The following is a 13,333-nucleotide window of genomic DNA, read 5'->3' on the forward strand; positions in this document are numbered from 1 at the left end:
TTTGTATTTCATTTAGCTTTCTCTTAGGTGGGAACCCCCAGCCAGTTATGACAGTGTTGACCACTCCACCATCTGCTAATAGAGGGGTCAGTAGTTTAATCCCCTGCTCCTCCAGTGCACAAGGTATCAGGCAAAATACCAAAACCCAAGCTGTGTGTGTGTGTGTGGGTGTGTGTGTGTGTGTGTGTGTGTGTGTGTGTGTGTGTGTGGGTGGGTGTGTGTGTGAACACGTTTAAAGCCATACAGAAAAGCACTGTATGAAATGGGTGAAGGTGGCATGCAGTAAAAAGCACTTTGAGTGCTCAGAGTAGAAACGTGCCAATGTGCATAATGTTATGCCTGATTGGTGTACATGAAGCAAGTCAGCAACATTTTTACAAGTAGAGAATGTAAAGAATCACTTAAAGTAGTGAGAAAAAAGGAAAATGCTAAAAAAAATAAAATAAAACAACCACATCATTTCAATGTTTTTATCTACTTTTTTAACATGAGGGGGTTGCTACAAGAAATGACCAAATGTGCCCAAATTACACAAGAACTCTCTGACATAGTTTAGGGCCACGTTCAGTAAGTGCTGCTTTAGAGCTAGTCACAATTAATCTGGTAAATGGACTGATTCTTATATAGCACTCTTCTACTCTGCTGGAGTACTCAAAGCACTTAATACACGCCACATTCACTTTCTATGATTTTAAGTGCTCACTAACTAACATTCACACACATTCATTCAATTCAATTTTATTTATATAGCGCCAAATCACAACAACAGTCGCCTCAAGGCGAGAGCAACTTAGGGTTAATATCTCCCCCAATGACATTTGGCCTGCAGACTAGGGGGAGCCGGGGATTGAACCACCACCTACCTCCTGAGCTGTAGCCAGCCTATCTGCAGCAGCAATGTGGAAAGCATCTGGCTGACAACAGCTTCATTAAACACACTGTGAGTGCAGTAAAAGCATACCTGATAGAAAAACCACACTATCAGTCATGGTTTGGCCTACGCAGAGCTTGGACCTTATTATTATAGAAGCAGTGTGGGATAATCTTGACCGAGAACAGAACAGATACAACCAAACATGAGGTTTGCATGTCGTACATACTAATCCTGAAGACTATTGAAAGAAACTACATGAAACGTTGTGTAAGAGAGTTCAAGCTGTGTTGTAGAATGAAGGTGGTTATACAAAATATTGACTTTCAACCTTGTTAAATTTGTACAAACTCAGTTTTTTTGCCTTATACGCTGTGATTCTATGTATTCTTGCACATTTCAACAAATCACTGCACTAAGTTCCTATTTTCCCAGCAAAATATGAAAGAATGAGGGGTGGCTCAAGACTCTGTACAGTGTATGAAACTCATCCTAAAATAGACGTTTGGTCATGTTGTTAGTGTTTGAACATGAGCACAAACCTTGTTGATAAATTAGTAATTAATCGATGCAAAAAAGGACAAATTTGTCAGACAAAATGTCAGAGTGTTGACAAATGTGTCAGTCGCATCTCACAGCACCCCGCAAGCAAAGATTTTAACTGCTGACAGAGAAAAGCTCAAATCTTTGGCATAAGCAAGCAACTACCAAAGCAAGAGCATAAATCTGGCAGCACATGCTCCACAGAGACAACCACAATTAAACTGATGTTTTTTATAGTGTTGCAAGTAGGAATGGAACGTGTATTTAAATATAAACTCTGCATAGTATTTGGGGATCTATTTGAAGAAGAAGCAATTGGAAAACACTAACATCACATGGTCTGTTTAGTAGCTATTCTGGAGTTTTCACAATAACATGGCCTACTGATTATGAATGAACTTTAAAGTTCTCACAAATGAGATCTATTGCCTCCTGGCTGTCTGTACCGTCCCGTTATTTTAGGGGAAGTTACAGCTCAGGACTTAGAGCAGGTCACCTACTAATCAGAGAGGTTGGTGGTTTGAACCTGGCTGCTTCAGTCAGGCACGTCAAATATCCTCTGATGCATCCATCAGAGTGACACATCAAATATGAATATGAGTAAAATATATGCATATTTGTAACCTTCAGTGTGTGTGTGTGTGTGTGTGTGTGTGTGTGTGTGTGTGTGTCTTACAGCAGCTGTAGATGGTCCTGCCTCCGGATTAAAGCATTTTTCTTGTTAACCAATGTGAACCATTCCTGAATCAACCTCTCCTCCTCCTCCTTGTCACTGCCTGTCGGGTAAAATCATCATTAACTTCCCGTCTTGGTTATCGTCTTATTTATTCTCCTTCTTAGATTAGAACATGGTGGGTAGGTAGAACGGGTATTTTACCTGTTTCCAGCAACTGTCTGAGTTTCCTCTCCACCACACCTGCTCTGTTATCAATGTGATTTTTTTCTGCTTCCAAGGCTTCCATTTGATTCAACACGTACTCGCTCGGGTCCTAGATACAACAATGAACACATAATTACTCACTCTGCAGACGATGAGAGGAAAAGAAAAGATTCTCCACAGACTTCCTGACGCACTTTACAAATTACAATAAAGCAGCTGTTGGCTCACCTGGCCCTCGGGTCTTCTGTCCTTTAACGCAGCATCCATTCTCTCTGCATGGAAACAATGTAAAAATGAGCAACCAATCGTTAATCATTATATCCAAGTTCTGTTGTTGCTTTTTGTTTAAGTCAAAGAGAACTAACCAGTGTCTGACTTCCTTTGGGCTTCAGCCTGCAGAGACAAACAACATCCACACACAATGTAGATAAGAGAAAAATGACATTTCAAAGGAATAAACAAATCAGGGGAGGCAACACAAGGTAACATACCACTGACATGTCTCCTTCTTCTACTGACCCGCTCCTGCGCTGTGACCGACGCTTCTTAACCAGGTCAGCATCTCTGACATGAGAGAAGCCAGACTTGAACATAAAATGAGTCCGTGGCGGTGCCACTGGAGACTGAGCTGCCCCAGCAACCTGCAAGCGTTTGGTTCTGGGAGGCGGGACCACGTCCCTGCTGGCTTTACTGTCCTTCTCTGCGGTGCTTACACTCCCATTAGTCTCAAGACTTATACCCTCCTCCTGGAGTCTCTGGGCGCAGTAGCGAACAGTTGCCTCGGGGTCGTCTTGGGCCTCCCGGTCCCCTGCTACAGCATAACTGGACTCACTGGTGTCTTTGTCTATGTGAAGCACACTGAGCTCCTGGCCAGTGAAATACGTGCGGATCTGGTTAAGGTAGGTCATGACAATGAGGCGGTCAGGCACTGCAAGCATGACCATGTCTGAAGGCTCCATCAACCTTGAAATTCCCAGTTCAGCAAAGCCATTAAAAGCCTGCAACATGTTCAGACAGAGATACAAGGACATTATAAGGACTTCCCAAATATTAAGTAATCAGTACTTGTAATTTCAGAAGAATATAGGAAATTGTTAATCACCTTCTTGTTGTTTTGCTTGATGTCATATGGATCCAACATTTCAAAATTACTAGAAAAAGACAAAACAGGGCAACGTACTATATTTATATCTTAAGTTTTCATTGAACCTTTAATTAACCAGTAAGTGCAATGACAAAGATTATTTTTCAAGGAAAACCTCGCCAAGAAAGCAAACCAAAAAACCAATGTGTAAAACAAATGTAAAATCAAGCATAAAACTACACGTTGCGTCTAAGTTGAGACTGTGCTGCAGTAACGCTTAAGTACAACTAGATAATGAGTCTCTACTGGAGCAAAGTTTAGGTAGATACTCTGTAGTGTGTTGGCACATGCCATCCTTAGATTTAGTTACATCAGTTTCATATAGACTAGTAGAATTAATTTTTTTCCACAGTGTTGTGGAAATAGAAGCCATGAGTGGACAAGGGATGTGGAATGCTAAGAGGATATGGGAGAAGGATGCAACCCATAACAACAATGCTCAGTGACTAGAGGAGCTAAGAGCAGACCACAGCAACCTCCCTGAACAAAGTCCAGTAACTATCACAGAGGCAGACATTCAAGAAAGAGTATCAAGCGTGAAAAGTTGAACAGCACTGGGTCCAAAGAAGCTGACTGTGACTGTTGTGGACTGTATGAAGAGGGCAGAATGGAGGACCCAAAGTGCAGACTTACCAAGGCAAAACTAAACGCAAAAGCAGCTTTACTGCTGAACTAAAATGATAAAGAAGCCAAACTAGAAAGAACTGGAACTCTATTGTACTAATTGAAAGCAACATTCCAGACACTGAGCACGGTTACAAGTACCTGGGAATCCCACAGGTAAATGGGAACAAACTGGTGATGGTTAACCAACCAAGTATAGTATTGGCTGACTACATAACAATCAAAGCACTACATTTTAAATATACAATTAGCATTAAGAGACACAGAGAAGAAGCTAAACATTTGGCCAGTGAACACCTGGAAAGCTGCACACAATAGCTGTCACTGCTTATAGTCAAGCTAAAAATTAAACTAGCAGTCCACAGTCTATCCAGTAAGGGCGATGTGGCAACTGTTTCTTACATCTTTTCTGGGTGGAAGTGGTGTAAGATGGCACAAAACGCGAGGCCGTTCCTCCAGGAAGTGCTGAAATTGGTAATCTTCACTCCCTTGTGATTCTTTGTGATCTCCTGACACCACTCCAGTAGCGACTGACTTGACGTAACTAAGGTAGGACTTCCCGGTGGATTCTAGAAAACACAACAAGAATATTTTGAAATTATAGTGATACAAACTTTGACATAAAGTGCAGAATTTCACATTTTTAATTGAATAGGTTTAATGTGCATTAAACGTTAAGGAGTTTAAAGCTTTTTCAGACACAGCCCCCATTTTTAAGGGTCAAATTTATTTACTATAGAGTCAGAACCTGTTTTATAGATACGTCGAGGCTACTGTGTCATTGATTAATTAAAGAATTAATTTATTTGTGATTTTCTCCAGTATACAAATTGCCAAAAGTATTTGCTCATCTGCCTCCACATGCATTTCACCATAACATCCCATTCTTAATTCATCGGTTTTAATAGGATGTCAGCCCCTTGCAGTTATGACAGCTTCATTTCCTCTGGGCAACCTGGCAAACAGCAAACCCAGAGTCGTCCATCAGATTGTCAGACGGAGAAATGTGACTTAAAAGAACACATCTCCACTCCACTCTAGAGTCCAGTGGTGCCATGCTTTACACCACCGCATCAAATGCTTTGCATTGCACTTGGTGATGCAAGGCAAGGATGCAGCGCTCACCAACTGAAACCTATTTCATCACGCTCTCTACACACTGTTCTTAAGCTAATCTGAAGGCTGCATGAAGTTTGGACGTCTGTTGTGATTGACTCTGCAGAAAGTTGGCGACCTCTGTGCAGTATGCACGTCATTCTCAATCACTTTTGCTATGTTATAATACCACTAACACTCGACTGTGGAATGTTTAGTAGTAATGATAAACAAGTAATGTTCTTTCAATGTTTCTCTTTTAAATCTGGTCATAACTCACACGAAAATAAGCATTTTGATCATACCTGGCTCAAGTGAATAAAAGTAATACACACTATTAGTGATATTTTCCTTTCAAAATAAAATAAATATTTTGATGACATCAGACCCAGCACATCTTAAAGAGTACTTAACAGAATTAAAATAGTGCTATCAACTCTATCAAAGCTATCAGTGCACATAACACATAAATACAACATCTGCAGCTACACACTGAGGGAAGAGGTTTTTTTCTAAATCTACACCTGTGATTGGGCGTGGCTTGTTAGACATGCCACATTATGTTTACCGGTATATGTAGGATACAGTTACCCTGACGTTCCTAAAGGGAGACGTTACCGTTTTTTTTCTGAACCAGGAAAGTGAATTTTGACTTATAAGATGAGTCAGTGCAAGCCAAAGGCAAAGATGAAGAGTACTGTCAGTCAGTGAGCAACAAGAGCTGATTTTAACAGAGTTCATGTGTGAAAAGCTTGATTCAAAGCTTCTACTTTCTTAACGTCAGGGAACTGGTGTGTGTCAGCACTAAAACCAGCTTCTCTAAAACCTAAAACAGGAATTATGGATTTGGTCCCTGAATGCATTTGACACCCTCTTCTCAACAAGAAGCCTGGGTTCGGGAGAGCGTGGAGGGTCGTGTGCCTGGCCGGACTGTCAATCGAGGACATGGAAGACATCTACCTTTTTGGAACCATGATAACGGTTTAGGGTGAGAGCTGGCTTTAAAGATTAAAGCCAGTTCTTTAGCTGTTAAAGCCAGCAACGGGAGATTGAGAGACCAGTGACGGACATTTAGATCGACTGTAAAATTGACATGCAGTTGTTCGCACTAAAGGAAACCACCTTCATTTCATACGGCTACAATACCGGCGCCAGCTGCGGTCTCAAGGCTGGAGCTGAACAACAAAAACGTCCTCCTTGATAACAGACTGTGTTTAGACTCTTCGTTCCCATCCTACGCACCCCCATCCTTGACTCCAAACGCCTTTGAACGCTTATCTCCAAGGCCGAAGTCAGACGGCAGGTCTGGGCCCAGTGCTGGAAGAAAAGCTGCAGGGCAAGATGGCTGTGTCTACATCGGCTCACCTCTCGCCCCCTTACCCACCGCCGTTGCTTGTCATGTGCTTCATGGTGTTGTGATGTGGAGATGTATGTGCTCTCTGTGCAGAGGAGTGTTTTTTGTTTTCTGTTCTCATGCTGACCTCCCACAAGGAGCCCAGTATGCCCAGTATGAGTAGAGGTCTCTCTTTTTCCCTCCTCCATTTGCCCAGTGTATTGTACATTTCGCTGTTTTCCCAAATTACTACCTGTCTCCGACCTGTCTTCCCATGTGATGTCTGTGCTATGTATGTATGGTCAGGTGGGTCTAATTTCACTGCAGGTGCAAACTTTGCAGGTGACAAATAAAGGTTTAATTGATTGATTGATCAAATTGATCAACACACTGCATTGTGGGTAGAATATTACACTAAGCTGCAGGAATTTCTGTTGGAATTACTGAAGGCTTTAAAAACATGTTTTTCTCTTTTTTACTTTGTTTCTGGCAGCACCATGGACAGCGGCACTTGGAGGTCGCTACTAGGCCACCATTTGAATAGGTTGGGTGTACATACACTCCCACTAATAGTTGGCTAAAGGTCTTTTAGCTTGGTTGATGGTTTATAATCATCAACAAGCTTCTGGCATAATTCTAACTGAATATTTGGCCACTCTTCTTGTCAGAATTTGTAGAGTTAATTTGGTCAGCTTCCTGGCACAGACAGAGCTTTTAAGTGTAGTCAACAACTTTTCAGTAGGGTTGAAGTCAGGGGGCAGGGATAACTCAGTAGGACCGGTGTTCACCCAGTGATCAGACGGTCAGGGGTTCAAATCCACCGAACGGCTACCCTGAGGTACTCTTGAACAAGGTAGCATCTCTACACACTGCTCCTGATTGGTAGATTCATCCTGTCCACTGCTTCACTGAGTGAATGGGTTAAATGCAGATGACTAAGCATTTTCCTACGGGACATCATCTTAAAGTTAGTTTGCTTTTTCTATCTCAAAACCAGTTTTGACACATGTTTGAGATCACTATTGGAACACCCAACTGTGTCCAAGTGATACCTATGTACGTGCTGAATTGCGGTAAAGTTGAAGCATTTGAAGGTAATTCTCCTCCTTAATGTTTACATCCATTTTGTGTAGTGTACCAGTCCCACTGGCAGAAAAACAGTGCTCTTCGGTTAAAAAGCCTCACCTTTACGCCTCCAAATATAAGTCTTATCATTTTGGCCAAGAAGCTCATTCTTAATCTCGTCTGACTGTTAAAAAGGGCCTGAAGTTTAGTGGTTCCTTGGTTATTACTGAGCATCTTAACAAGTTTCCTCCCATCTAATGGTGACAGGTCTCCCACTTTAAATCTGCAGTTCCTCCTTCTTAGAGTCACTAAGTTCCTTCGACTTAGTGAACTGAGTACTGAATATTTTTGTCAATCTGTTTCCTGCACAGGTCAGCACAGTGGTGCAGTGGTTAGCACTACTGGCTCACAGCAAGAAGGTCCCGAGTTCAACTTCATGATCAGTCCAGGGACTTTCTGTGGGGAGTCTCCATGTTCTCACTGTGTTTGTGCAGGTTCTCTCCAGCTTCCTCCCACAGTCCAAAGCCACCCAGTTAGTGAGGTTAGGTTAATTGATGATTAACCATAGGTGTGAGTGGTTCTTTGTCTCTATGTGTTACCCCTGTGCAACCTGTCGCCCCGGGACAATATATTGGATAAGCAGAAGAGAATAGGCATCTGTATTACCTGAGCCAATGACACAATGTGCATTGACCACTGCAGAGCCAGAGTACCAAAGGTGTCCTCAGTTATCAACCTTGCCCTTGCCAGCCTGTGGTAGACCCCTTTATTTTATCCACAACAACCTGCTTAGTCCTCTGGTAAATCTAGTCGTCCATCCTTTAGAGCTTGCCCAAATACAGAGTCATAATATTTTCACCTCCATGCTTAACTGTGGGATTGTGTTCTTGGGGTTATATACAGCATCTCTATTCTGCCAAACACAGCCGGTCTAGTTGATCCCATGGAGCTCCAGACCAAAACAAATTGAGGGTCATTTTATATTTCTTCCATTTCTGAATAAACCACACAAACCGTTATCACCTCATCACTAAGCTGCAGGTCTACAATCTTGTCCTTGACATCTTTTGGCAGCTCTTGGGACTTGTCTATCGTGGTGGTGAGGTTGAAGTGGAAGAGCAGGGTTGTAGGGGATCAAATATTTATTTCAATGGCATACAGATCAACTTCTAATATTTTTGGTTGGTATTCTTTCTCTCTCCATTAGAAACAAACCATAAAAATTTGAGACTGATTATTTCAAATGAGCAAAATTTTAAATTCAGCACGGGACCAAAACATTATTTCCACTACCTCATGACTGGCTCGACTACTGGTTGTAGTTTAGTCAAAGGTGCACACCTTCAAACCCAGCAAGATGGATTGTGTAAATTTCAAAAGAATTCAGATAATATTTCTTCACTCCAAGAAATTTGTTACACACAGTTATTTGATCAATTGTTCATATATAAATATACAGATAAGTAAGCTTAAATATACCTCCTGAGATGCAGATGTTGTTGGTTTCCTGTCCTGCTCAAGGGCAACAACTTGTGACTTGCCTTCATCTAAGGAAGAACAACTCAAACGCTTCTTATTACGAGGCATCAGTACAGGCTGACCTGATAATTCTTCTCGTGTTTCCTTTTGCCTGGAAATACACACAAATACAAAGCAAATTATAAAAATGTACGTTTGTTTATTGTAAAAGAAATGATTTATTAGTTAAGTTTCCAGACCATGTTGCTAATTTAACATCATTTTTGAGTTTAGTTTCATTTTTTTAAGGGATGCAAACTTTAATGTATAAAGAGAAAGAAAAATATATACATATCCAAGTTATAATTTACCCCCTCACACATCGTAATCCGTACTGACTAATCTTACCTGAACTCTGAACAACCTGCAGTGACAGACACAAAGCCAAAGTCCAACTCTTCATCTCTCTTTTCCTTTTTTAGGTCAATTTCCATTTGTTCACTCTCTTTATTATCGTCTAGATGCAGCCAGTCATCCTGAGAAGCAACAGTACTTGCAAGGTGCCTATCGGTCTTTGCTTCCTGGACTTTCTCTACATACTGTTCAGTTACCGCCTCTACAGCCTTCTCACAGGGATCTGTAAAAACGTGTTCCTCTGTAAAAGTCCAGCCTTCAGTGGTCTCACCGAGAGCCTGCTCTGTATCATCTCCACCTGACTGACTAAACTCTTCTTGCATTGCTGCTAGAACTTCCTTTTCCAATTGTAATGTATTGTCATATTCTTGATGAACTGTCACAAAACCTAATTCAGATATCGTACTTGAATCCAGTGATGGTGGGCCTTCCTTTGATTCCTTGTTGGTGACAGCTGAACTATCTGAGATTTCAGTGTCGTCTGGGAAAAAATCACTAAGACGTTTCTTTACTCTTGGTTTCGGCACTGGCAAACATGAGAGTTTCACTGGCGATTCTGAAGAATTATTATCCTCTGCTTGAACATTTTCCTCATTGGTTAATCTGCTTTTCCTTAAGTGTACACCAGCCACTACTTCTGCTTGGTAAACTGGGGAAAGAAGAGGAAGGTCTTTATTATGTTCCACCACTGACAGTTCTTTAGCTGTTGAAGAAATGTGTGAAGGGTTACCATGCTTTGCTGAATGTGCCTGTTCTCCATTATAAGCTTTAGAGGCTCTCTCTGTATCTGAAAAAGTGCCACTGGAATGTATATTCATACAAGGCTTTGGGATAGAATAAGTTGTTTGTGTTAAGCTTTCAGTTTCTGCAGTCACGGGTGCATCCTCTGACTTCTGAGGAGTTTTAATATTAAGTGCATCAATAGATGCATCACAAGTTATTGCTGGTTGACTTAGTTCTTGCCTATCACCAACTGCTGCTTTATCAAAGTGGACTGGTTTATCAGAATTCGTAACTGTAACATTTACATTCTGTGGCGTAATTCTCTTGTCAGTCTCAGTTGAAGGAAGATGTATCTTCTTAATGATTGAAATAGTGCCAGTTTTCTCACAAAGCTCTGGCTTTGGGATGATATTGTCAGTTGTTTTGAGTGGGCTTGGGTAGGTGGCAGGTTGTGTAGATATTACTTCTGCATTAGCATCCTTGTTTAATGACTCCACTGGGACAACTTCAGGAAGGCACTTGACAGATACACCCTTAAATTTTGGTTTGTGGTCTCGGGTTAAACTATCTTTCTTTCTAAGAGGACGTTTAGGAACTGCGTTTTCACTGTCACACTCTTTCTGTGGCGGGTCTTGAACTTTTCTTCTTTTTGGCTTCCTCCCTTGCTGCGGTACTGAACTGTCACCTTGTGGTCCATCTGAACTAACGTTTTGATCACGTGAGGCTTCTTCCAAGACAACATCCAAGTTGACTTCTCTATCTTTAGTGGCATCTGTTAGTGTCTCATTTGATGTGGGCTTCTGGGAGGTAGCATTATTTTCTTCCATGCTTATTTGTTCAGGGCTTAAGAAAAACAAAGGACAAACTTCAGAAGCATCTGTTCTTAATTTTGTCACATATTTCTACTGTGCATGCAACCACCTATTAAGACAAACCAAATCCTGATACACAACAAGTCATTAGAACAAAGCTGCACGAACAGGAAACAAAGGTTAACCTTAATATACAAAGCGACCAATATTGCAGTTCCATATTCCAGTGTCAGTACTGGCTGACTTTACCATCACAAGCATCCTGAGCAGTAAGCACTCATAAGCGAAATAAATAAATCAAAAATGTACACACCATGCAACCAGCACTCACCCTTTTTCCAGCTGACAAGAAGACAACACCACTCTAACCTCATCCTGTTCTACCTCAGTCTGCTGCCTTGGAAGTAAACCTTCAGTGCACACTGGTGTATGAACAGCAACCTTCCCTGTGAGTAATCTTTCCTCTGTATGCTCCGTGGTATGGCCGAGAGAAGCCTCAAACCTGCCCTCGATGGGAGTGGTGCAATTTGTAAAGACTTGAAAAAACTCATCCGAAGGGGTCATTGTTGCATCCAAAGAAGAGAGAGGCTTGGGTTGGTGATCAACTTCAGCTAATGCAGAGTTTGATGGCCCCAAGATTGATGCTACAGTTTCGTAACTGAGAAATGAATTCATATATGAGTGAATGAAAACTGGAACTATGTATAATTTGTCTTATCTATCAGCATGTAGCTCATTACAGAAACCAGTAAATATTGGCGATGCATTCCCATGCAAATGCAGTCTAGTAAAGTTTTCACTTCACTTAAAACTACGCATTTGAACACTAAGGGAGTTTAATATTGTGGTGGGGTGTTTTCTGTGGCTTGAGTTCAGGGGAGGGGTGGTGGAGTGGGTTCAGGGGTCAGCGCCATGTGAGGCTGGTTAACCTGGACCTGGCGTGGAGGTGGAGTCAGAGTGACAATGTCGCCTGTGCATACTGGTACAGTGTCAAATAAAGTGAAAACTGCATCAGAAGCACAAATGGCATGTCGGGACTACGACTAGACAGAGTATGTTACAGTGGCGCCGGTAGCTGAGCGAGCAGGACAGGCCTTCTACATCATCGGCCCTCCGACACCCTCCCCCAGTCCAAGAGTGACATAAAGGGCTGCAGTAAGGTGTTATGGGAGTACACATTGGGCTATGGTGGATTCGAGCTGCACGCAGACCCTGGTCCACCAAACCTTGTGCTGACCGGGGGCGTTGTTGGAAGCAGAGTGGGTGGAAATCAAGAATGTGGATATCCATTAATATCCCATAGTGCCGGTGAATTAAATGCACAGACTTAAGGCTGTGGTTAGCTCCCGACTTTCACACCCCTTAATGCTGGGAGCAGATTTGAATGAATTTAGAAAGCTAATGGGTGTCTGTAGGGGTGACATGTCAGTTTAATTCAATTAAATTTTATTTATATAGTGCCATATCAGAACAACAGTTGCCTCAAGGCACAGCACAGCGATAATGCAAGATCATGCAGACTCTAGCGAGATGGAAACAACGGGGTCTTCCAGTGATTCCCTCCATGGAAGATTTTCCACTAGAGCAGTCTCGTGAAGATACTACACTCAGCTTTGATCAAGTGATGAATGGTTTTCTCTCAGTGCCACTTTAGCTCACTGGGATAAGCATGCGGCCATATGCCGTACAGCTGAAAGCTGCTGGCCTTGGTTTAAATCCGACCCGTGGCGTTTTGCCACATATCTTCCCCTCTCTCTGCTTTCCTGTCACTCTTAACTTTATCTATTGAATAAAGCCAAAAAAGTGGTCTGCCTAGTGCATCCTGCCCAGAATGTCTTCTGGCCTGATAAATCTTTTAAGACCAGCGTCTACCACCCTGACACTGACAAGCTGGTGGATTGGATGAACAAGACAAGTCAACGAAGTCAAGATAAGAATGAAAGTAATGGGTATCACTGGCTAGATCCTCCTTTTTTTGCAGTGCAGCAGGTGGCCCAGGCCTCCACTGAATTTTTCTCCCTTTCAGTTGGTGTTTGGCAGGAACCCACAGGGAGTGTTGGACCTAATTAAAGAAAAATGGGATGAAGGTCTCACCCAGGGAAAAATAAAATTAGATACATCCTGGACCTGAGAGCAAGGCTTTAGTCCAGTTTTCACAGGAGAATCTTCCCCCTGCCCAGTAACATCAGCAGTGGCTGTACAAGAGAGGGACTAGGCCAAGACATTTTTCACCAGGAGATTTTGTATTGCTCCCTTCATCAAGCTCACAATTACTCACCAAGTGGCAAAGACCCTCGGTGGTCAAACAGGGAGTGGTTGATATTGACTATGAAGTGGTGCGGTCAGACAGGGGTGAAGCCACACAAATACA

General features: G+C 42.2%; 1 protein-coding gene across 10 annotated transcripts in view; it reads right to left on the reverse strand.

The window, feature by feature from the left end:
* ehbp1l1a (EH domain binding protein 1-like 1a) overlaps nt 1–13,333 on the reverse strand; it is a 44,282-nt gene that overhangs the window by 2,809 nt on the left and 28,140 nt on the right. For 6 of the 10 annotated variants that reach the window (XM_019348976.2, XM_025905517.1, XM_019348973.2 and 3 more), the window contains 10 exons: nt 11,294–11,620; nt 9,422–10,993; nt 9,035–9,185; nt 4,465–4,631; nt 3,397–3,445; nt 2,786–3,292; nt 2,660–2,687; nt 2,523–2,566; nt 2,292–2,403; nt 2,091–2,190 (listed from right to left, as the gene is read on the reverse strand). In XM_019348976.2, the coding sequence (XP_019204521.1) occupies nt 2,091–2,190; nt 2,292–2,403; nt 2,523–2,566; nt 2,660–2,687; nt 2,786–3,292; nt 3,397–3,445; nt 4,465–4,631; nt 9,035–9,185; nt 9,422–10,993; nt 11,294–11,620 (3,057 nt within the window). The other 4 variants (XM_019348978.2, XM_025905520.1, XM_019348994.2 and 1 more) reach the window with 4 other exon arrangements.

This window comes from Oreochromis niloticus, linkage group LG3 (genome assembly GCF_001858045.2).
Source record: "Oreochromis niloticus isolate F11D_XX linkage group LG3, O_niloticus_UMD_NMBU, whole genome shotgun sequence".
Lineage (NCBI taxonomy): Eukaryota > Metazoa > Chordata > Actinopteri > Cichliformes > Cichlidae > Oreochromis > Oreochromis niloticus.